Here is a 25,291-nt window from a genome sequence, read left to right on the forward strand (position 1 = left end):
TTTAGTCAGCCCAAGTGGAATTCAAACGGTATTTAATTTATTTTCAGATGCTGAAAGGTTTTCTTTGCATTCTATGCATATAGCCGCTTTTTAACAAAAAGTTCACTAACTGTTTTCATTAAAACAGTAGTAAAAACAGTTGTATTTTCGTAATAGTTGTTAAAAGATTGAAATATATAGTATTTCTTTCTCCGTCCTTTATTATAGTAGATTCATGCTCATATTCATATTCATAATTAGGTACAATGCATTGCTGTGATAAACACGATACGATATACGACGTTGTAATACTGCTTAAAATTTGAGATATAGACTAGACACAGATGCGTACAACACAAGTTACATACATACATCATTTTTTAAATATTATATGAATATATACTATATCTGTTTGTTTTAAATTTCATTTAGCTACTACAAATATTAGTATGTACGGTATACAAAATAAAACTGTATATAGTTCTTTCATCATATATATAGTATACATATATATCTTTTCTTGTACTTTTCAATGTCACATAAATCGAACTTTTGGGTTATCTTGGGATATGTTTCAATATTTAAAATATGACTTGAATATGCTCTTTCGTTTTCTTGAATTAATCGTTGGTGGGGTGAGTTCTCATATGCTTGTGTACTACGAGTATTTAAGATATTAGATAATAAACTAATTTAGATATTGCTCTTATTTGCTTGGCATAGGCAATAGGCATAAAAGATACATACATACATACTTGTATACTCGTATTAGGTTAAAGATCAAGAAGGAAATAAGTAGACTCGTAGGTAATTAGGTAGTTAGGTACATAAATTGAAAGTGTGCAACAATCCGAGTGGAGTACATTAAGAGGCACGTTAGTTATTTGAGCAGTTAGCAGAAAGCATTTTTCCTGTGTTTTATAAACGTTTATTTGGCACCTGACTATGCCTCGCATACTCCTCCAGAGTTTCAACTCTGTCCGTGGACCAGAGGGGCCAACTCATGGCTACAAAAGCTATATATGAGTGTAAAAAGCAATTTGCCGTCCTTTTTTGTACTGAATACATTAGTATGTGTACACGAACTGCATTATTAGGACTAGTTATAAAAACGGCGTCACAAATGTGCCCCGAATCCTTGTAGGATCCCAGGAGAGGGCAACAACAAAGCTCAGTGGTAGCTTATTAGCAGCATCACAAAATGGTCGTCACTGTCACAGGCATTCCTTCAGCATTTACGGACTTTTCCGTTTGTACGCGCGCGACAAAGCTCTCCATACTATTGACCTTGCTAAGATCAATGGGCGGTATATCCTCATCATAGTCCGAGGCCATCTCCTCCTCAGCCAAATAGGTGCACTTCGGCAGATGCGGTTTCTGAAGCAACTCTTCATCTAGATCCTCATCCACCTCGAGTTCAACGGCTAGCGGTGCTGCACCATGGAAATAGTGCGTCTTTGTTTTGGCAGCTTTCGAACAGGTTGGACCCGCTATATAGATAATGCCATCGTCGGTGTCATCATCATCTGTGTGCCTCAACGTATAGCCACCATATCCAGCCTCACACTGATATGGATTAGACTTAACGTGCACATTGCGGCAGCTGCCACCGCAGTTATGATGACTTTCCGCATCCCCTCCATTGGCCCCATAGCAGTGACCCCGATGCTCGCCATGCTTGTGCATCGAGTGACCCACAGAATAGGTGTGTAACTGACCCACGCCAGCCCCAGCGCTGCTGGAGTGGGCCACTGATTGCTATATGTGCGAGTGGGAGCGCTCAATGGAGAGCGAATAGGGACTGAGTTCCTGTATCCGCATCGTGTCGTAAATGGGGAATTCGCAACAAAGTATAAATTTCAGGGCGCTGGGCACTTCCACATAGACCGCCGGCGGCACAGGTATGAGCGGAGAAGTGGATGCCTTATACTTGCGATACTCCAGTTGACTGTGAAGAAAGAAATTCTATAGAAATGCTCCTCTCAGTCTCAAGCTGTTGCTCTTCACTTACTCCTTGTACTTTTCATCAGCGGAACGTTCGCGCAATGGAATGCCCGACAGAAACAATATAATGAGCGTCGTAAAGATTGGTGAGGCAATGGCCACCCACTCGTGCCCGCTTATGACATTGAGGGAAATGGCAAATATGCCCCACCAGATGACTACCTCGCCAAAGTAGTTCGGATGCCGTGAAAGTCTCCACAGTCCTGTCGGGAAGTTAGAAAAGAATGATTTCAATTAAATGATAAGTTTTTATGAATTGAAAATTAGAGTGTACCAACTAACTGTCAACGATTTTAAATAGAAAACAAAGTGGCAAGTCACAACAACAAATTATTTATTCTTCGGATGATTTAATAGCTTACTTTGCAAAAGCTGCTGTGCCACCGAATACTTTTTATTAGCTCGACAAAAATAATTAGCATAAACATTACTGTTCCTTCGTTTTTAAACCCTTTGTCAAATCAATTGTTGGTATATATCTTCAGATATACTTTTTCTTTTTAAATCTTTATTCATTATTTAAGATCTGTTCTAAGAAGGACAATTATTAAATTATTATTGAATTACTTTTTAAATACATTTTTTTAATCCGTAAAAAGTATGGAAATAATTTTGAAAAAGCTCTCAAATATTCTACAAGTAGTATAAAGCCCTTAACCTCTTTTTAACTTGATTACGATTTGGAATGATTTTACAGTTTTTCGCGCTTATTTGAAAGACGTTCACAAATATATAATACGCTTCTATACATAGACAAAAAAATAATCGAAACATAAAAATTGATCGAATCAATGGATTATAGCCGAAAATTTGGCCTTAAATTGGAAAATATTGAGACATGTCGGCTGTTGATATCAAGCACTTGTTCATAATTAAATGCATCTTTGTTTGATTGATTTTGAAAGTATTTGGCAACTTTTTAGTTTTGGAGATTTATCTTAATATTAAGCTTTTGTTAATTTAGCTGCGTTCCCAGCTCAAAACCAAATTTAAACAAAAAATCGCTCCTTGGAAAGTACAAGAAACATATGAGGTTTACAAATATTTTTTTGTATTTGTGTAATTCTGAATCAATATCATGAACTCTACTCTCTACTCATAGTAGACTTAGAAGGGTATATTTAATTCACAGCTTTTCCTATTTTTTTAACATTTTTAATATTCAACTCTTGCTGCAAAAACTATTCACGGAAATTCCTTCCATATAGCATATAATAAGCAGCAGTAATGGATTTCGAACTAATTTGAAATTAACAACTTACCATCGTTGCAGAATTTGCCCTGATTGGCTGGATCCTGGCGAAACGAAAACTTTTGCAGGTCCGCATAAGTTTCGGCTAAAAGCCCCACAATGAACATGCCCGTGCCCGTTGAGTCCAGTGTGGTCATAGTTTTGGGCGCACGGGGCTGTGAGTGACGGGGCGAGTTGATGATAATGACGGGCAGCGAGACGATGTACACCCAAATAGCCTGAGAAAGATGAGGAGGTGGAAGAGGAGGAGAATTGTGAGGATGGGAATTCAATTTAGAGCTACAAGAGCAGTGGGTGTTTGGTGAACTGTCATGCGCATGTTTGCAACCAAACGGACACACGAACACACGCTGTGTCTGACTGACTCAGTCAGTCAAACTATGAAGGACAGCTGGACGCACAGGCTGCCAGTGATAGAGACAAAGCGGCGGACAGACAGACAGACAGACAGACAGTCAGGCAGATAGACAGCGAGAGGGGCTGCATCAACAAGTGATTGCGCTTAATGGACGCAAACAAGAAATAAATTCATGCAAAATGACTGCGGCACATGCCACATGCGACACGAACAGACCACAGACAACAGACAATGAACAATGTCTCAGCACTCCCCTCCAACGTTGCAGCGTTTAGCAGGGAGCGGTGCGGGTTGATGCCCACATGCGTCAGAGAACAAAACTGACACTTTAATTGTTGGCCATGTTGTCGTTTTGATTGCTGGCCATCAACGCCTAGTTGCATGCAACCATCCCAAGCACACCCACACCCACACCCATCTCACATCTCACCATCATGGCCATTCGCATGGCCACTGCCACTACCACTGCCAGTGCCAGTGTCAAGTGCTGAGCCGCCAACGTGTTGAAATATTCATAAAGCTCTGCACATGTCAATTACGAATATTGCACACAGGAAAAAGAAACGACGCTCGTACTTTGATTGATTTTTGTATTTGCACTCAACATGCATGTATGTGTGTATGTGTATGTGTGGGTGTAGATGGGTGTTCGGCCAAGTTGAAGGCTGTCATTGAAAATGAAATGGCTGAGCTGGCTGTTCGCTGAAACCCGAATACTTTACCTGAAACGTCCAGAATACTGCATAACGTATTATGTTCCGACGCGTATCCTCGAACTGCTTGTCGCGACCCAATTTGATGATGCGATAGAATAAATATCCTGAAAGCCGTGCCCCCCAGAGGCATACGAATAGCGTCACCATCAGCTGTCGACTGTCGTAGGCCTATTGATGGACAAGAGCAGAAAGAGGCATTGCATTCAAAATATGACGCTTTTAAAAACTCATCGATTACAAAATATACGACTGTCGTTCGTTTAACTTTCATTTTATCACCTAAGCGATTAAGTGATCAATCATCATTGTGACAAATCTATTACAACTACACGAGTGAGCAGAAACATGATTTTAAAAACTGGCAACGTCAGTTATCGCAAAAAAAGAAAATGGAAATGTTTCGGTGTCGCAAAGAATAAGTTCACAATCGTGACCCTGGATGTATGCAATGCTTTTAATTCCATTTGTGACAAGGCAGTTTCTGGAAGTCACAGAGCAGTTATTACAACTAAAACGTACGTATTACCTCTGCACATTTGAATTTACACTTTAGAATATATTTTAAATAATCTTTGATCAAATGAAATTAGTCTATATACAAATATTTTGATATAGTATATGCACACTCAATTTAGTTTTATTCTCAAAAGCAATTTTAATTTGATTTGAATTATCACAATCACAAACGAAATCGAATTACTTCCGTCAGTTCAATTCATTCAAAAGCGAGAAACATACTTCAACCATAAATTGTTGAAAATAATTTCATTCATATTTCTGTGATGAATCTTTACAATATTTAACATTTTCGGAAAGCATTTCTCCTGTATATTCGCTCAGCAGGAAGGCCAATTTAAATATTAATCATAACATCGTATAATCATCAAATAACTTTTTAACACTTTTACCTCAATATAAATTATCTGATGTTAATTATAAATTCTTTATAGCTGCAAAACATGCTGTGTTTAAATGAGTTTAATATGCATTGATTAAGTCTATATTTAACATACATTTATAGGCCAGCTACCATGACAATGAGCCCTTGCATTAATTTTAGCAATTTACAAGTACAGACATACTAACATATAGACGCAGCAGTTAAAATGTGCGCCCAAAAGGTCGGCACGCCAGGGACCCCACACTCGCTTGTACCAACCCACCCATTGGTACCGCCTACCTATATGTGAGCTAATACCCTTAGAGAGGGTATATGCGTTTATTTTTGCATTTCTAAATATGTGATCTTTATATTTTATAAAGATATTCTCAATGTCTAGGTTTCGCAATTTTAATATCGTTCATGGATTTTCAGGCCGTTAATAATTTTAGGTGCAAAGCATTTTGTTGTTGTTTGTTGAGTTAGCCCCTAGGAATAAACTAGTAGCTGAGTATTTTACAATCGGTACTTGAACCAAGTGTAATTCGGAGGAGCTGAAAGGGAATGTGAGATCAGAGCTGCACGAGTGTTCTTGTGTTTCTGTCTATTTATTGATTGAAATGGAAGGGATTATATACAAATTGTTTTTTAAATTTTAAAAAAATTTAATAATTATTTCTGTTATTTATTTTCTGTTATTTTAATTTTTAATTTAATTGTCTTCTTACTTCTGCAGCTTATTTTGACAAAACTGAGAAGATTCTCGAGAAATTCAAGTAACGGTAAACCGAACCGCGAAAGAATGTGAGAAACAAACGTAAACAATAACACGCACAATCGAAATGTCTTATAAACATTCCTTAAATACAAATTATCATATTATATATATTATTCTATGTACAAGTATATATTATTCTATGCAAACTCAATACTCTCAGTTTCGAAGTCAAAACGCTAAAATGATTCTAATTCCTGCAGCCAGATCATTTGCCAAAACTAGCTGAATCAGACTACTATTTTTATATGACTTTATAATGTTACAAAATATAGGCTAATACATTTTTTTTAATTTATTCCAACCAATTTTTATATGTGGTTGTTTTACAAATTTTTACAAGCTATACTCAAATTCGAAACAAATCAAACTTTTTAAAGTTTATAAGTTATCATCATCAAATTTAATTTGTTGTTGCTATACTATATACCTACAATATATTCGAATCGGACAATCTTCCATTAGCTTTTTCTTATAAGCTTATTCTTAAAAAAAAATAGGACCAATAAATGAACAACTTTCAACTACTACTTTGACCAAATCGGACTACTTCTATATTCTATAGCTGCCATAGAAACGGCCTGATTTTGCAAATCAACTATATACATTTAAAGGCTTTTTAAAAAGGGTATACAAAGGGAAATCTACTCCTTGGCATTTTTTGCCAAATAAATACCACGAACGAGCAATTTGCACGAATTTTTCGCTGATGCCCCTTGCTGCGTTTTTGTAATGCACGCTCGATGGTCATGCAAATTTTGCATAAATAAAGCTCACACACACATACAGAAGTCTATACATGTATGTGTGTATACACGCATACACGCATACACGCATACTTGCATTTTGGCAAAATGAATGGCATGGCCGACCACTCGTTAGTGGGCTAGCCTGGATTTCCTATGGTTGACGAGCATTTGTTAAATAACCCAAATAATGGCTCATGGCCACTGCTGACCCAGACTGCACTTTATATTCATTAGTATATGTATGTATATAGTGTATGCACGCATATATATATTTACAGTGACACTTACGCATCGTTGGCATACATATATATATAAAGAACGAGCTTAAGTACAATCGAAGCACTCATGAAAAATGCACGCTATTAAGCTTGCGGTTCCGCCAATGACAATGAAAATGCGGCCCTATAACAATAAAAAACGCAATTACCATGTCGTGTGGATAAAGGGCTATAAACAAGTTGAATTACCACGTCAAGCCCCATCAGTTTACACCAGTTTGTTAGGGTCATTACATGATGTAGCTTATAGTTGCAACCACAAAAAACAATGGGAAATATATAAATGCAACGGTAAGCCGTTAAGTTTTTTAAGCAAGGCTGGAAAAAACAAATTAAAATATACTTTTATACTTTTTTTTTTTTGAATCACGAAGTAGTTTTAAGGAATTTTAAAGCAGTGTAAGTCAAGCGGAAAAAAAGTTATTTCAGAGTATAACATTTATTTTAAAAATCTTTAACCTTCTGAATCCAAATGAGTAATTCCTTCAATTACATTAGAACTGAAAGTTCCCCAGAACCTATTGTAAATTATATTTTATTCGTTAAATTACCTATTTCCTTTTTTAAATAATGTGTGTTTTTGAAATGATTTTTAGGCAACGGTTGATAAGAATTTATTTTAAATAAATAAATAAAACTGCACATTTAAATCTATTATAAGGCAGAAAAATATCCCTAAAAGTATCAAGAGATTTTTCTATCGAGCAGTACAAAGTGACAACAAATTTCCATAGAGTGATAAAATAATGTACATAAAGTTTTTAACTTAAAATTCTCTTAGGAATTAATTGAGGCAACGTTTTTCAAAAATTACGCATATGCATTTTTAATTACAATTTAAACTTGGCAATGTGTTCTAAAATTATATTTAAAAGATCCATACATATAGCGATAAGTAGCTAAGCCTTTAAAAAAAACGTATCCTGTGTATCCTTTTTTACTGTTGAATTAAAAACTATTGAGCCAAAATTGCTGATAAAATGCTCGCAAAAACTATTGTTATTTATTCTTCATCAATCTGTACAAATAACCATTTTCAGCTTGAATTGCAAATAAAGTTATGCGCAAAAACTTAAAATAAACAGAAACTATACATATTATTTATCTGTTTGTACAAATTCGTTTTTGCCCAAATTGCAGAATTAAAAATTCAATAGATTTCAATTACTTCTATATAAAAAAAGTTTCGATATGAATAATAAATGAACAGAACTATAAATTTCAGCTCATTATAAATCAAAGTCTGCAAAATGTCCACATCGTTAACTATACATATATTTTTATGGGTCTATAGAAATTAACTTATAAATTATACATTTAAATTCATTTCAATTAAAAGTTTGCAAAGCAAATCCGTTCTCATATCCATGCTCGGATTGCGCCAAACTATTTCAATCTGATTTATAGTGCATTGTCATGCCAGAGTCCATGTATTTATAATAAGCTACAAAACTTTGTCTCCTTATTGTGGCATTATCGAACTTTTCACATCTTTCGTTCTATGAATACAATGTGCACTGTGCACTATCTCTGTGTAGAGCGACGATACTGCTTGCGCTCGTTACTATGTAGGGCTATTAAGTCATAGTATAAGCAATTTTATCGGTCGATTTATTAAAAGACCGTGCAGAAAGGGACTGGCAAGGCAGCAGCACTGCAAGGCAACACAAAGCAATAAAGCATTTTAATGGCGCGCACACACAACAGCAACAACAAAAACAATAAAAAAAATAAGAAACAGAGCTGCAACAACAGTTACAAGCAATGGTAGCACTTCCGCTTCAGCCTTTATGGCCGCTATGGCCGCTCTGTGCAAATGAGCGCCCACAGGCGTGCCTGAAAAAATAGTGGATGCAAGCATTTAAGCCCCGAGTATCGAGATAAAGCCACTTTAATTTGCATTTAATTCGAAATCGATGAATTTATGAGATACACTGCCAACAATAGAGCAATACGGAATCTATATTTTCATTTCAATTTAAAGCTGCCATTCAATATTTCAATGAATATCAATTTAAATATATTTATTATAATCAAACTATAATTTGGGAGAAGAGGGAAAGAGGAGATTATTATATCAATAATAAATAATGCATGCCTTTATTTTATTTTTTTTTATTTCATCGACAAAAAATTTGTAAACATAAAAAAATCAATACAATAGAACTTAAACTAAATAAAACTAAAGAAATAAATAGACCTATAAAAATGACACAAATATCTAATAACGAATACGACAAGGTGGGGGAATTTTATTTGCCAAACGGCCAGCTTACAAGTTTTTTGGTTCGATTTTCTTGCTATTTATATCAATGACTAATTAGCAAATTAATTTTAAAAACCTTTTATGCCCACTCTTAAAAAACCCTCAAATATGAGAATTTCCAAATTATTGAGCGCATTTGTGTCTGCAAACTTGCATATGCTATTATTTCTAATTTGCTAATTCGAGTCAGTTCGCAGGTCGACAAATAACAAATAATATTGGTTTAGCTAACTAGTTCTACCATGTTTTGAAAATAAAAATTTGTCTGTTAGCTTTTTCTGAAGTTTCAATTATTGAAAACAATCTTAGCGTCAATAACATTATAGTCAAACTGGACATTAGGTTGGACGAAAATTTGTTTACTTCTTACTCATACCAAGTACCTAAACGCTAGCAAATCGAGAATTAAATTGTGAAATTTCTGAAAAATTAAATAATAATATTGTGCAATTAAATTGTGAAATTTCTGAAAAATTAAATAAAAATATTTCAAGCGCCCTCTTCTTTTTCGTAATTTTAAAACACCATTTTTAAACATCTCTCTCATCTAAAATATATAGCTTATCAGACTACTTGTATTACATCGGCCGTACATACATAAACACTTCCTTTTTATTAACCTTTTTTGTATATATGTACATACACGTATAGTATGTATATTTAGTTTATTTTTTGTAATTACTTTTGTTATTAGAAAACTGTACTATTTTTAGATTTCTAGTCTAGTTAGTTCATTTGGCAGCCAACAACCACAAAATTATACACTTCCAAAATACTGAGCAGGCTTAATAATAAAATAGCTTGCAGGACCTGTTAAATGTTGGTTTATGGAAAAGGATGCATTGTTAGTTATTTTAATACGTTATATATAAATCAACTCATTATGCAGTCGATACAGATTACTATAAAATGTTCTATATTAAATTACAATAAGGATATGGATAACTAGCATGTCTTCCCCGTCTTTGATGGGCTCAGCATTTTTGCTTGCAATTATACGGTTATTTACAATAAGCTATTTCTCTTCCGACACTCTCTAAAGTTTCTAAAGAAACTGCCAATAGCAAATTACTTTGGCACGTTCCGTAAGGTAAGGCTTGTATATAGTACAATACATACTGTGGCCATACACGTACTATTTATTGTACATATATAGTAGTATGTATATTGTATGTATGTATAGAAATTTCTGTAAAATAAGAAATATAATATTTTGAAATTTAATTGTGAAATTTCTGCTAAATTAAATTAAAATATTGCGGGCGCCCTCCTCTGCGATTCTCACACAAAGTACCTAAGCGCTGGCAAATCCAGAATAAAATTGTGAAATTTCTAAAAAATTAAATAATAAATTTCTGGATTTAAATTGTGAAATTTCTGATAAATTAAATTAAAATAAATCTATTGTGGGCGCCCTCCTCTGCGATTCTCACACCAAGTACCTAAGCGCTGGCAAATCCAGAATTAAATTGTGAATATTTTCAAAAATTAAATAATAAATTTGTGAATTTAAATTGTGAAATTTCTGATAAATTAAATTCAAATATTGCGGGTGCCCTCCTCTGCGATTCTCATACCAAGTACCTAAGCGCTGGCAAATCCAGAATTAAATTGTGAATTTAAAAAAAATTAAATATTACATTTTTGAAATTTCTAATAAATTAAATCAAAACAATGTGGCCGCCCTCCTCTGCGATTCTCACACCAAGTACCTAGGCGCTGGCAAATCCAGAATTAAATTGTGAATATTTAAAAAAATTAAATAATAAATTTGTGAATTTAAATTGTGAAATTTCTGCTAAATTAAATTAAAATATTGCGGGCGCCCTCCTCTGCGATTCTCACACCAAGTACCTAAGCGCTGGCAAATCCAGAATTAAATTGTGATTTTTTTAAAAAATTGAATAATAAATTTGTGAATTTAAATTGTGAAATTTCTGCTAAATTAAATTAAAATATTGCGGGCGCCCTCCTCTGCGATTTTCATACCAAGTACCTCAGCGCTGGCACATCGTTTGGGCTGTGCGTTAATCGCCAATCAGTCAGTCGGGATAAACTGTTTTATATATACAGAGATATTATTTTATAATTTCAACTTAAATAAGAAAGCCTAAAAAATAACAGTAATATACAGTAATATCTATTAATGCCTCCGACACGTTTATTTGTTACATGTCCAGCTTTGTCCCAATTCAAAGCTATATGTGGTCAGAGACATTATCGACATAAAAAGCTAAATAAAATATTTACTTAAGGTCTATTAAGATGTTCTACTATAAGGAGCAGGAAGAGGAAAGGAAAATCTCTTATGAGCATCTCAAGATATTCCGAAATTACATCAAAATCCGTGCATTATTACATAAAGCTGTAAATTGGCTCGACATGCACGTTCAACTGGTTTTAAATCGATTTTCGTTAGGAATTCAAACCATCAATCAGAAAATGTCGCATATGCTATTTTCGCGATTACAGCTCAATATCACTTGCCCCCAACAGATTATTGATCATTTATTTATTGGGATATGAATGATGATGATTTCTGTCAGTGTATGTTTGTGTATTCAACTGCTCCACTGTCACCATTACAATACAGCGTACTAAAGGAAAAACAAAAAAAATCAGATTTCAAAAGCGTTAGAGGCGCATAGAAAGGCAGGCAGGCAGGGAGGCAGGGAAGCAGGCAGACAGACAGGCAGACAGATGGACAGGCAGTTGACGATGGAATATACGTGTGTATACGCGCATGCCAGCAAGGTCATGCCGTAGTCAGTCAGTACACGCCCTTCCAAGGAGGCCAACTAAACAACACAACAACAAGAGCAGACCAAAACTTTTGGGTGGCCTTTAACGCCCACTTTTGTTTGCCAGCATGCAGCACTTTGGCGGTAATTGGTGTTGTTGTTGTTGTAGTTGTTTTTTGTCGCTGTAGTTGTAGTTGATGTTGCTTTTGTGTCTGTGTATGCGTATGCGAAATTTTGTTTTCAATGTCAGACCCCAAAAACCACGAGACTACCAAGCAACAGGGCTGGCAGCCAAGTGAGTGGCTGGGACATGTTTATCGTTTGTTTAAATTGCTTAAATTTTAATTTGAATTTAAGCTGTTGTTGCCATCCTGGGCATAATTATGTGTGTGTGTGTGTGTGCGAGTGTTTGGCTATAAAGCAATTACTCACCTTCGACGGCCTATCAATTTGGCCCAAAAAGAATGTGAGCAGGGATATAATCATGAAGTTAACGCCGCCAGCAAAGTCCGTCAGCTTGTCCATATGGAGTATCGAGTTAATTAGAAAGAAGAACAGCTGCATGCTGCCAACTACGATGGCACTGATGGCAAAATGGTCGTAGTCCAGTATGTTGACAGCCATGTCGTCTTTTGTTGTTGTTGTTGTTGTCTTTGTTGTTGTTATATCTATTACGGTTTCCTATTACAGCAACAGGTCGACACACAGACCCACTTTTTTGAAAAGTGCTGCTAGCGTTGTCCGTCCTAAATAATGCAAAACGTTTGAGTTTCACATCGTTGCTGCCACCATCGTTGGCTGCACGTCCGCGCGACTTTTCAATCCTGTGGTAGTTGAGTTAACATGGACCGACATTCTCGCTTATATATATTCTTTTTGGCTGCCAGCCAAAGCGTCGCTTTTTAAGTATTATGTGTGTACTTCTGTCTATTTGCTTTTATTTTATTATTGTTTATTCAAGAGGACGACAAGTGGCTGCTGTTGCTGGCGTTTCTGGCGTTTCTGCTGCATTCGAGGCTGGCCTGTAATAAATAATGCAATTTGTAAATTTATGTTTGCGTCTGGCAGCAGAGCTCAAGAATTATTTGCCTAATGAAAACTTAATTCAATTGCCAGGGCATCGCTGACGCATGGAAGGCAGGGAGCGCGGCGTTGTCTTGTGGCATTGCCACAACAACTTCAATGCCTCATACGCTTGTCACTGTGGAACGTATCAGAAATATTATCCCACAGAAGATTATTTAATTTATAAGCAAACAGCAACCATTTTATGAATTTAATCAAGCGCTTTTTTTGAACGACTTTCTTATTTAATTAACAATTCATATTAATTAAAGTGGAAATATGGCTGTTATGAATAGCCTTAGAGCTATTTTATTGGTATGAGAAAGTGCAGGAGGATGAACTTTTAATCTACACAAATGGCTAAAAGTCAGAAGAAAGCATGGTAGCAAACATATTCTCCGAAGATTTAGGATGCCTGACTGGCTTAGATACCATCAGGAGAAGATTAAGCGGCGCAAATGATAGAGATCTTGTAATGACAAGGAAAATACTTGGGCCTATTCCAAATCCAGGGTATACAAGGAAATGACAAAATCAAATTCAAAGATAAGTATAAATTAAAATCTTTTCAAGCACAAACTAAAACATTAATTAAATGTCTTTCAATTCTAACGTAACAAATGAAATTACTTTTCCCAGTATCTGAAACGATAAATTATTTTATGTTTAATTTTTGTATAACACTGGGAAAAAAACAATCAGTACAAAAATTAAAATGTTTAATAATCTGAAATAAAAGAACTATCTAAAAACGCTAGTCTTTGGAGAATTAAGGAAAGTTGTGCATTTATTAAGAAACAAACAGCATATTTTTATAGTTTAAGCAAAAAATGCCAAGAAAATCCGAAAAGGAACTTAATGGTAGGCAGAAGTACACTTTTCAAGAATATTGAAATTTAATCTTTCAAAAATTAATAAAAGAATATTTGATTGAAAAATAAAGAAATATATAGTAGCTATTAAATACTGTCATTAAAGCTTCAAAATTCAAGATGATGCTAAATACAAAAACTAAATCTTTAATGCGTTTCTGCTTAAAACTGCTTTGACTGTCATCTTGTAATGGATGTACAAATAGGGCCACCTGGCTTGTTTTCAATGTGTTCAATATTATCAGACAAATTCAAATTAGAATAATGAGATTTCCGTTTTACTAGTATTAACAATTTGCAATTAGAAGAATATGTAAAAAGGACGCTTTCCATTATTATAATTAGCTTTATTTATTTTTGTGCTTTGCTTTACATTTTAAAGCAATTATAAGTGTCCGTAATGTAATATTGCAGTGTTTCCATGGGCAGCCCTAATTACTATATCTACATACTTATATTAATCGCCTGAGAAAAGATTAGCTTACGCGAAACCTGATAGCTTATGCGCAATATGAGTTTTCGTTCGTTAAAAGATGATTAGATCCCATTGTGTTAGCCATGAAGCACGTACTAAATCACTTTGGTTTGCTGTTTGTAGTCGCTGGGGACATCCAAGAAGAGGCACAAGTAAGGCAACAGTAACAGCAACAACAACAAGATGAAACAGGCAGCAGCCAAGAGCCAGCAATGTGGCAGCTGCTGTTCTGTTGCTGTTGCTGTTGCTCTGAGTCTGCGTTGGTCCACTTCTTGCCATTTAAATTAAGAGTGCGCTCTCTGTAAATATGCACATACAGACATAAATACCAGGCTTATGTGTGTCTGTGTGTGTGTCTGTATTTATGTGTGTAAACACAAAGTCATGCTACCTGGGCTCGGCTCAAGTCATTTTAGCCAGTTTTATCGTGCTGTTGTTGTTGCTGTCTCTGTTTCTGTTGCTTGTTCTGCAACCCCACAAGCCTCACTTACAAGCTTAAAAACTAGCACTGTATTGTGTGAGTGTGTGTATGTGTTTGTTTACTTTTTATGGTTTATGTGTTGCAGCTGAGCAAGCATTAAATTTTTGCTTGGCTTCAATTTGTATTTTTGTAGTCTGTCAGTCTTATGGGAATTAAAGTTAAGCAAACGCGCTGGCAAGTTATTAGGCTTAAGCATAATTTTGTTTTTGTTTTGTTTTATTAAGGTGCTGGCAGCGTGTTTATTGTTATTATTGTTTGCAATTTGGTGCCAAATAGCTTTCAATTATTTATCAACTTTACAATTTCTGTGATGCAGTGCACGCGGCCCAAAAAAATATGCTACGCTTTTTGGCCTTTGTCTTTCGTACGCAGCGCGAACATTCGTTAAAGTGACACCTGCGGCGCGTTCAAGGCCTAGAAACAAAAACTGGCAAGCGAATACATATGTATATAAGCACGCACACACACACACATACACACACATATATACATACATATAATGCATAGTCAGCTGTATGTTTGTTGGTGGCACTTGGCTCGTTTTCATGACATGACACGCCATGCTTTGTTGATGCTGTTGTTGCTGCTGTTGTTGTTGTTGTTACAGTTGCTGTTTTGCATTTCCAGAGACACACACACACACACACACCGTTGTTCTTGTTGTTTGTATCTTTTCTTAAGCTGGGGTTATTTGTTGCCGCAAGACATTGACAAGGTGTCTGCCTGACTGGTTGGTTGCCTGCCTGCCTGCCTGCCTGCCTGCCTGCCTGCCTGCCTGCCTGACTGTCACTCACACACTCACCACAAGTCGGCGTGCTCACATATCCAAACATAAATATGTGAGTGAGTGTGTGAAATGTTGCATTTAAGCCTATAAGGCAAATGCATGGCATGCATTTCTGTGTGTGTGTGTGTGTGTGCATTTTTCTGTTGCTCTGTCTTCGCAGTCTCAACACAAATTTGCATAGAATTTCGTTACGTGACGCCCCAGCCCCCGAGCCATAAAAATAGTTTTCCAGCTTTGGCACTTTTAAACACAATTTCGCATGGTTGGCATTTTTGGCGTCTTACCGTGTGCTGCCGCCACACCTTTGCTCGACCATTTGCCTGGAATTACACAACCTAAGCCAAGCATGACAAATAGTTTTAAAAAATTCGAAAGTTCCCTTGATTAAAGGACACCCTGCAGCGCACTAAAAAATGCTCTATATGTGTTGCATTCTGCAACCTTTTTCAATCAATCACAATTAACATTAATGCGGTTGTGTTGAAACACATTCATTAATGTTTAGCCACCGATTTTAATCAATAGCGCTAACAAGTGTCTAATTAAGTGTGTGAATCCTTTAGCAATACTATGGGCGTTTGAAGTTAGAATGTTACTCTCGATTACAAAAGTCTTAGTTTGTTTAAATTAAATAGAAATAGAATTAAATCTAGAAACCTGGGGCATTTTTAATAAAATTTCAACAAAATTAAACAAAAAGTTTGATAGAAAAAATGAACTTTCAAATACATAAATAATTTTTTTTTATAATTATATCTTCCCTTAACAAAATATAAAATGTTTTTTGTTAGATTTTTTCTAATAAATTATTATGATATGTAAGTTCGAGCTGGACTTTATTTCTATATCTTTTAGCTCATTAAATCAAATTTTTTTTTTTTACTATTTTATAGCATTTTAAATGTTTAAATATTTTAGTCCTATGAATCCAAAAATAATTCAATTTTGTGAAATTAATTAGGGTTCACTTCGTTAGTGCTTAGTTATTGAAGTCTGGGCTTTAGCACTATCTTTGGCATTACATGCTTAGCAAATATTAGTGGAGAGTTTTATATAAAATAAATTTAAAAAAAAATGGTAATCATGCATAAAAAATTCTGCATTATATGTGATTTATTTATAGATACTAGTACATTTTTTCGCTAGGAATATAAATATATGTTTTTGGTATTTAAATAAGAAGGAAGCTCATAAAATAATTTTTGAACTAGCAAGCTTTAATTGGTGCTGCTATAATATAACCAAGGCTTGATCTACCCAAATGAAGAAAATTCAACAACAATGTTAGAATTTTTATTTAATAGTCCCTTGCAAACTATGTAGTAGAATGGAGGTGGCTCCGATCGAATTTATTTCATTTGCTGAGAAGAATAAAAGGCGAGCTCGTAAACGTATTAAATTAAAATTGAGATCAGCATGTTTTTTTTTTTGTCTGAAATGCCAGTTTCTTTTAATATTAACAAACTGTAGTTAGTTTGTTATTCTAAAGTCAGTTTGGGAAAAAGAAAAAATGGTGAGCAACAAAGTTATTTAAGTTTTATATATGTACGAGCGCTGCAACTAAATTGAACTTATCTCGTTATATATTCAACTTTGACATTAACTATTTCAATGTTTTACTTATATGGTTTTTCTAACTTTTTCTCACTCTTGGTAACAACTTACACGTCAATTGCAAATGCTCGCTCTCACATGAAAGAAAGAGGACGTGGAAATGGCTAAAGGGTGCAAGTTTTAAAGCGGTTTGGCGTGCGCAACAATTTGTCGTGGTAGTCGGCGGTAAGTGGTGACTGCCAACTGGCAGCTGATGTAAGTAGAATGAAATTTGTGTCGGTTCAACGGTGCGTATGATTAACTTTATAGCTAGCAAGTCACGAGTTGAGGCTTTGTATTGCCATTGCCCCATCAAAGTGCAGTCGAGTTAACAGCAGACACATTTAGTGCAACACATTGCCAACTGCTTTAAGTCGTCCTATTTTAATTTATGCAAATTTATGCTGTTCCGAAAGCATGGCAATGTTTATTGTACTACCAATGGTGTTGTGACTGCTGGTGCGACTGCTGCCTTGCAAATGTCCAATTTGTTTTGCCTCTTCACATTGTGCTTATTGATTACACAATAATGTTCTGGCTAAACGGCAACAAAATTTGTGCTCCAAATTAGCATTTTAGTCGATTTTAAGCTCGCCTATAGAAACTAATATGCAGCTGTTCTTAGTTACATTTTATTCGTAGCTTAATTGAAAGTGGATTGCTTATAATGCGAGTACAGAAATAGTTCGGTAATTTGTTCGAGCTTTCACTCTTGGCTTTGATTAGTGTTGTTGATATCTGTGGATTGTTTATTTTGTCATTCATTTTGTCCTTCCATTTAACTCATCCTATCTATCCTACTCCATCTGCCTACCACACATATCTGAATCCATCAATCAATGACGCAAAGTCATCATTTAATTAACTACCTAATAGCTAATTTAACTTATATGCTGCTTTTAGATACATTGTCCTTCAAACTGCTCGGTTAGAGATGGCCGCCCAGGGCTATTCGGATTTCCTAAACCGCATTTCCAATAAACATAGACTATAATCCTTATAGTCTATTAAATTCACCTAATTCTGTTTTTAAACGGTAGATTGGTTTCAGAAAAAGTCGTGTACAAAAAGACATTGATATGTTATTTTAAATCGTGCTAAATGGAAGAATGTCGTGTAACCATAAACAAAAGTTTTAATTTTCAAACCGTGTTAAATCAAAACAGTGTAAAAAAGACCGTGTGAAAACAGAATTAGGGCTAGATGTTGAAACTAAAATGAACTGAGCATTTATTATTGAAGACTATTTCATTTTAAAATCTCATATCGCAGCAAATTTAAACTACATTTTATAAGACACTTTTTTAAAGCCTTTTCCTAGACCCCTTAAAGCGTACTTTTTGTCTAAATTTTTCAGACCGGTTAAATTTAACCTCTGGCCCAATATTTGATTAAAAATCTCTAGTAAAGTACACTCCTTGGTAGAGGTTTGAGAGTTCGAAGAAGCTTCAACTTCCATGTTCCTAAATTATAATTACTTTTTATGATTTTTCTTCTTTTTTTTCCAAGTAAGAAACATATATGCATTAAACAAAGGCTGTAAAAGCTAGAAAGCTTTAATTCCCATCATATCTACGTACGTTCCAAGAAAAACGCGGAGAACCATAAACAGAGTTCGTCCCAGCTTGAGCTCAATGAGAGAACATTTTTGTGTCAACACATATCATATCTGATGATGATAAAAAATTTATAAAGACCCCCAAATGTAAAAGGAAATGATCCTGTATAGTACGAGTATATCTAAGTATTGGAAAACGCACGTGTCGTTTATTTCATATTTACCATTTTACGTATTTCTACACAATTGACAAATCAATTATCTGTTTTCTAAATAATATTCAAAAATATATTTTCCATTTTTCTACTAAATTTAATTCAATCAAAAATACATCTTTGACGTTTTTCAATGAATCCCAAAAGCGCATTTCCAATAAACAAACAGAAACTAAATGAAATATTTGGATTTAATCGTCTGACACTTTCCTCCGACGGCCAATCGACTTCTAACGAAATGTGCAGATATTCACGCTTCAGCTCACAGGCTGGCAATGATTTTGCTTTATAAGCTGCTTAAATTGGTTTTATTTTTAGCACGACAGCAAGTAATATGCACGGGTATTAAGCATTGCTGTGAGTAAACATGCATATTTGTATGTTTGTGAGTGGCGTTCCGAGTTATTCAATAAGCGTTTGCTTCAGCAAGCTGAAATGGCTGCCATCTGCAAATAACGCACATAAATTATAAAATATAATATGGCAACTGGTCGGCCGAGGTGGCAGTAATAACATTGGCTTCCACCAGAGCTCACACACACACACACACACAAACTCACTTGGCAATGCACATACAAAAGTTTGTGGCAAGGTCTGCGTTCAATTTTTGTCTCCTTCCCTCCTACCAATATTCAACACTCAAGCCTTGAACTTGTCTTCAATGGTTAAACGTGTCAGCCATTTATATTTACGCAGTCAAGGTGTACGTTTTGCTTCTCTTGTCCTTATACCCTTCCAAAGGGAACTATAACTGCAGTCACTTATTTTGCAAGGAGTTGAAGGACGTAACTTCGAACTTCTATACAAACTGGACTCTCAGTGTGAAAGCTATTTAACTTAAGGTGATGAAAAGTACGAGAAAAAACAAATTCACATTTTACACTTTGAAATCAAACCAAACTTTTGGAAAACTCTATAAAGCCGGATCAGATTTCTGAATTTAGGCGAAATTGGATTCGTTAGAAATCGATACACCATACTGCGAAAATACTATATAGTTTGTTAGTTTTTGTCAAAGCCACTTGATCGATTGTGGCGCATCTTTCAACGATTGGAAACAACCGTTCAAAATAAAATGAAAAAATAAAATGTTTAATATAAATGAAAATATATTCCTTCTATTATTTTAATTGTATTATTTATGTGCATATTATTTATTACTTTTATTATTATAATACATAGTAATAACTAGAAAATCTTTACACCCGAGTAATGCTTCACAAATATTTTGTTTGAATGAGCCAAGCCCTAGAGAACTCAAATGCACTGAGTATGACCTTAATATATAATACAGACACATGAACTTATTTAAATGTTGTGTAAAAAATAATATAAATATAACAACATTGAACTCAATCACTACTTAAATTCCCACTAGAGTATACAAGTTTCCGCTCACGAAAGCGAAATATTTTCTTTCCACTTCTATGTAGTTGTCAGACAGGTCTTTTATTTAAAGCCACACGATACTAACGTCTCTATGCGCGACCACATAAATAAAGTCCTTTCAGCTCACCCATTGACGTTTGTTCAATTGAATTTCCAGCATTGACGCATGCACGAGGAACTTTATGACTCCCATCGGTTTGAAGTTATTTTTGTTTTTTTATTTATACGAGTTTAGTTGATAGCATTAGCTGTGCACACAAACAGACGTGCATTCACGATTGTTGATAGTACGTATAGTAGTTCGATTCGGCGGCAATACCATAACGCTTGCCATGTGTCAATAAAATGTACAAAAGCGTAACTTGACGCCATTTGGCCGCAGTTGGTATATACGTGTATATGTACTATGTATATCTGTATATAAATATGTGCGTACATTCCACCCGTATTGGGTATTGTAGGAGCAAGCATTAGAAAGAAGGAGCCGAGTACTTGGGCCACAGATAAATAAAGCGTTGGCAGTCAGTAACAAGGGAAGTAAAACAAGGGAAAAACACGCACACGCACAGACAGACGACGCCAATAAGTATGCGTATGTAGACCGCTTAATCAGGAGCAGTCGAGCATGTGCGAGGAAAAATATACACACAAAAACAAGTACATACATGCATACGTGTAAATATATATGTATGTATGTTTGTATGTGGAGCATAAGAAACAGCATGCAGCAATCTTTGTTGTTTTCGCTGCGCACCACAAGTTGAAAGTCAAGTAAGTTGGACATGCTTTTAGTTTTATAATTTCTCGCTGAAGGTCTTCCTACACACACACACACACACACACACACACACACACACACAGGCACACACAAACATAGACACACACACAGATGTACAACACAATGCGCGCCACAGCACTTGCGTTTAACACTTCGGTACAAGTAAAGCACATTTCCGCTTCCGCCGCAGCTATAAAATGGCTGACCAAGCCATTGACGTGTAATGTTTACCTCAAATCGCACAAAATTTCCTTCAAGTTAATTTATATTGTTGTGCCGACGTGGCGACTTCATTGAACTGAGGGCAGTAAAACAATGGCAAGAATTCACATGCAGCCAACGAGCGAACCAGCCAGCCTGCCTGCCAGCCAGCATCTAGTGAGAAGAAAAACAAACAGCTGAAACGCGCGACAAACTTCCGAGCGATACACAGACAACCGACGCAACAGACGGCTCCGGGTGAACTGAATTGTGTTTGAAACACGGAGAGACAATTGTCAATAATGCAGTGCACAGTGCTTCCGATTTCAAATATAAACAATTTAAATATTTATCACTTGATATTATTTTATAAAAAAAACTTAAGTGCAAGAAACTTAAATTAAAACCGCGCTTAAAATTAAAATAAGAAACTGCAACATACTTTTCGGCATGAAAATGTTTTAAAAGTCGCTCTTTTTGACGCCAGGTGGCAGCACTATGTTTTATCATGTTGTGTGCCTGCCCAGCCCTGGTGCACAAAAACATCTGTTACTGTTATGGAGTCGCAGGCCAACGAACGTGGAGCATTGATAAAAATACTTTGTGCAATTGCAAGCAAAACGTTGGGAAAGTCGCGGGCGTGCTCCAACGGAGTAGCAATTGCGTAACTACGCAAATAAAAGATGGCATTAGCATTGCGTGCGGCGCGTTTAACGCACAGCACCTGCACCAATTATGGTTATTATCGCACCTTTCAGGGGCGCCGTTGGCCTCAACACAACTGCCGAATCCTTTTCAGCACAAAAACTGGGTAAGCAAGAGACAAAAAATCATATAGACCTTAATTAATGGTGATTGACAATTATTATCGCAAAACAGCAGCGAACAAATGCAGAAATCCAACTATGCCACACAACAGCAGCAGGCAACGAAACCGGCTGGTAAACCACCGCAGATCAAGCGAAATGTTGCCGCAGAAATAACGAGCGTCGGCAAAGTCATCTACGAGACAGGCTGGGATGCTAACAAGCCAAAGGATCTGCAGAAAAAGGATAACATATCGCCACCGACATCAACATCGTCGGCAACAACCACAACAGCCACGTCGTCTCCGCAGCCAGACGAAAAAAAGGATGAACAACAAAAGGATAAAGCTGGTGATTGTCAGAAGACAAAACGGGAACAGATGCGCGACAATGTGCAGGACTATATATTTACACGATACTTCAACTATGTAAAGAACTATGATAAGGTGCTGGAGAAGAACTTCCCAAAGGCCATGCAACTGTATCGCGTTTTCTTTGACGGTGTCAAAGACTTCTTTGGCGACATGAAGCGTTTCCTAAAAATTTCTCGCATTGCCAACGACTCGCCGCAGGGCATTCGCGCTCTAAATCGTCAAGAACTGGAGTTATATATGCAAATGCCTCGAGACATGATGAAAGTCGCGCCGGCACTCATTGGCTGCTCTCTGCCCATGGTGGGTTATGCCTTCTTTCCGCTGGTGTAAGTTTAGCTTCGCGCATATCCAGATCAAGTGTATATAACTAATGAATTGTATGTGATTTAAGTTTCTGGTATCCACGCACTTTCCTCACCTCCCACTTCTGGACTGCACAACAGCGCAGCGAGTTTCAGAGTTACTACATGAAACGGCGCCTGCAGTGCAACAAACCCGTCTTTCGTTGCCTGCAGAGCAAACTGAAATCCATGGCTGGTCATCACAAGCATGCTGACTTTCAATGCATTCTTGGTCAAATTGGTAGCGGCTTTCATCCCACGCCCGAGGCACTCATCGATGTCAAGGACATATTCGCCGAGGGTCCCTATTCACTGCTGGGCATGTCCCGCAAACATGTCGTAAGTTTAGGATCAGAACAATTTAAACTCCATTACAATTTTGTGTCCGCCTATAGAAATGCCTACTTAAGTTGCACGGACTGCCCAACAGTCTGTTTAAGCGGCATCGCCTGCATGAGCACGCCTTTCTGGTGCACTACATGGACCAAGCCATCACACGAGAGGGCGGCGTCCATAATCTGAGTGTGGATGCCTTGCGCTATTCTTGCTTTCTGCGCGGCCTAAATCCCACCAACCTGAGCAATGAACTCATGATCGAATGGCTGCGTAAATGGGTTATGGTTTCGACATCTATACAGGCCGAACATATCACGCTGTTCCTACATCTGCCCATCCTACTGGGCTATAATCACCCCAACAATTGGCAAATGATATATGGAAAAAGCAAGGCTTGAAAATGTGGCTCAATAATGGATTCGGGAGTGTTAAATTATTTAATTGGTAGACTGAGCTCAGCTTCAAAGATGCGAGTTTTTAAGTTTTGATTCTTAAAAGCAAAATAAATATTGAGTGATAAAACAAATAGAAAGCGGGTCAGCGTGTGTTTTTCCTAAAAATAACACTTCTTTTATTTACTCCTTTTTGTTGGATGTTCATCATTATCAAAAAGTTGTTACTTTGTCCATAAATTTTTTACTTTTTAGCCGCAGCCTTCTTGCCACCCTGGGCCTTTGCAGCGCGCAGACGCTCGCGTCTGTCCTTCTTCAGGATACGTGGGGTACCATCAGCCTTGGTGCGCTTCTTTAGTGTGTTGAAGGCAATGGTCAGCAGCTTGTTGCGTTGACGCTTGGCATAGCGCAGCTTGAAGCGGTCAAAATCGTTCAATTGCGAGCGCTAAAAGTAAACAAACAAAAAATTAGACAACATAAACCAAAGATATATATTATTAACTATTGCATTTTAGCTTTCAGTGCTAAACGAAACTAGCTTCATATATGTATCAGCCGGCAATTCCTATCAAGAACTTTCAATTATCATCATATGCGTATCCTAAGTTTGAATTCCTTCTCCATTGATTCTTAAAATCCACATACCTTGCAAATGTTTTGTGCCTTGACGGACCAGGCGCTCTCCTTCCACTGAGCCTTCAGGTTGCTCTCAGTCCACACTTTGCGCACAATGCGTGTGGGTGCAGTGTATGGGAACTTGAGGCGGTATTTCGTCAGATGCAGATTGTTCAATCTGTATTCCTGACGGGGAACACCGGTGAGTGGCCCATCGACCAAAACCTGTTGAAAGCAGTAAATCATAGATAGTTATTTAACAAAACATATTTAATTTGAGTAAAAGGATAGCAACAATCGTGTGGCTTGGCATTTTGCGGAACTTCAGTGGACAAAATTAGCTTCATTTATGTGTCAGTTGGCACTTCCTATCAAGAAGATAAATTTCATTTCAATCATCATGCGCAATTGCACGTCGCACACACAACAGCTTGCCGCCTCGAATCTAACTTACTCTGTTTTGATCAATGACGTCGACAATGGCGACCAGACGGCCCTTCAAGGGGCCAGCGGCGGCCTTGGCTATGCGACCAGTTTGTACGAATCTCTCGAAAGGCTGCAGAATATAAATAATTGCGTTGTTAGATAAGCACGTGTAGAGTTCTTTTTCTATATGAAAAGCATTGCAAACAACTCCACGGACCAGCACGACTTTCAAGCCACCACGTGAAATATTTGGCTTCTCATTTCAGCAGCGTTGGCGTTTGTTGCTGCTTTCTTTTATGCTCTTAGTTATTCATCGTGCTGTCCACTTTAAGATTGTTCGTCCTTTAATTCAACGCGCACACTTTTAACCATTTAATTTGTAGATTTTTCACATTAAAGCACGAATTATAAGTGAGCCCTTACCATGACGCTAACCGGAAAGAAAGAGAAGGAGAGAAAAATTTTGACAGCTCGACGGCAACATGGCTGAATGTGCCCGGAGTTGCATTGGCCCGTTGAAATGCGACCCTGCGGTTTCTGTGACACCGCAGCCCTGGTCGAGTTAGTGGTTCCCTCGCTGGCGCAGAAA

General features: G+C 36.6%; 3 protein-coding genes across 3 annotated transcripts; 1 reads left to right on the plus strand and 2 right to left on the minus strand.

The window, feature by feature from the left end:
* Positions 1–512: 512 nt before the first annotated feature.
* Positions 513–21,639, minus strand: LOC115632558. The gene is given in 6 exon segments (XM_030529771.1): positions 513–1,927; positions 1,991–2,186; positions 3,246–3,453; positions 4,316–4,477; positions 12,431–13,020; positions 21,443–21,639. Coding segments are annotated over 5 exon segments (1,512 nt in total). The 5' UTR covers positions 12,623–13,020; positions 21,443–21,639; the 3' UTR covers positions 513–1,173.
* Positions 21,640–21,834: 195 nt separating this feature from the next.
* Positions 21,835–23,800, plus strand: LOC115633154 (LETM1 domain-containing protein 1). Its single transcript, XM_030530563.1, has 4 exons — positions 21,835–22,223; positions 22,292–22,918; positions 22,984–23,272; positions 23,329–23,800. The coding sequence occupies exons 1-4, from the start codon at positions 22,096–22,098 to the stop codon at positions 23,665–23,667; spliced, it is 1,383 nt and encodes a 460-aa protein (XP_030386423.1). The 5' UTR covers positions 21,835–22,095; the 3' UTR covers positions 23,668–23,800.
* Positions 23,801–23,812: 12 nt separating this feature from the next.
* On the minus strand, positions 23,813–25,179 carry LOC115633155 (60S ribosomal protein L14). The gene is made up of 4 exons (XM_030530565.1): positions 25,126–25,179; positions 24,731–24,832; positions 24,307–24,501; positions 23,813–24,106 (listed from the first exon to the last, which is right to left on the minus strand). Exons 1-4 carry the CDS (start codon positions 25,126–25,128, stop codon positions 23,906–23,908), a joined length of 501 nt encoding a protein of 166 aa, XP_030386425.1. The 5' UTR covers positions 25,129–25,179; the 3' UTR covers positions 23,813–23,905.
* Between the last annotated feature and the right edge of the window lie 112 nt (positions 25,180–25,291).

Source organism: Scaptodrosophila lebanonensis, unplaced genomic scaffold, assembly GCF_003285725.1.
Source record: "Scaptodrosophila lebanonensis strain 11010-0011.00,11010-0021.00 unplaced genomic scaffold, SlebRS2 tig00001415-arrow-pilon, whole genome shotgun sequence".
NCBI classification, from domain to species: domain Eukaryota; kingdom Metazoa; phylum Arthropoda; class Insecta; order Diptera; family Drosophilidae; genus Scaptodrosophila; species Scaptodrosophila lebanonensis.

Coding starts and splice junctions, on each gene's coding strand:
- LOC115633154 (XM_030530563.1), top strand. CDS start 22,096: ATGGCATTAGCATTGCGTGCGGCGCGTTTAACGCACAGCACCTGCACC. Junction 22,224..22,291: donor CTTTTCAGCACAAAAACTGG/GTAAGCAAGAGA, acceptor ATCGCAAAACAG/CAGCGAACAAATGCAGAAAT. Junction 22,919..22,983: donor TATGCCTTCTTTCCGCTGGT/GTAAGTTTAGCT, acceptor ATGTGATTTAAG/TTTCTGGTATCCACGCACTT.
- LOC115633155 (XM_030530565.1), bottom strand. Junction 24,502..24,730: donor ACGTCATTGATCAAAACAGA/GTAAGTTAGATT, acceptor TGCTTTCAACAG/GTTTTGGTCGATGGGCCACT. Junction 24,107..24,306: donor AGGCACAAAACATTTGCAAG/GTATGTGGATTT, acceptor GTTTACTTTTAG/CGCTCGCAATTGAACGATTT.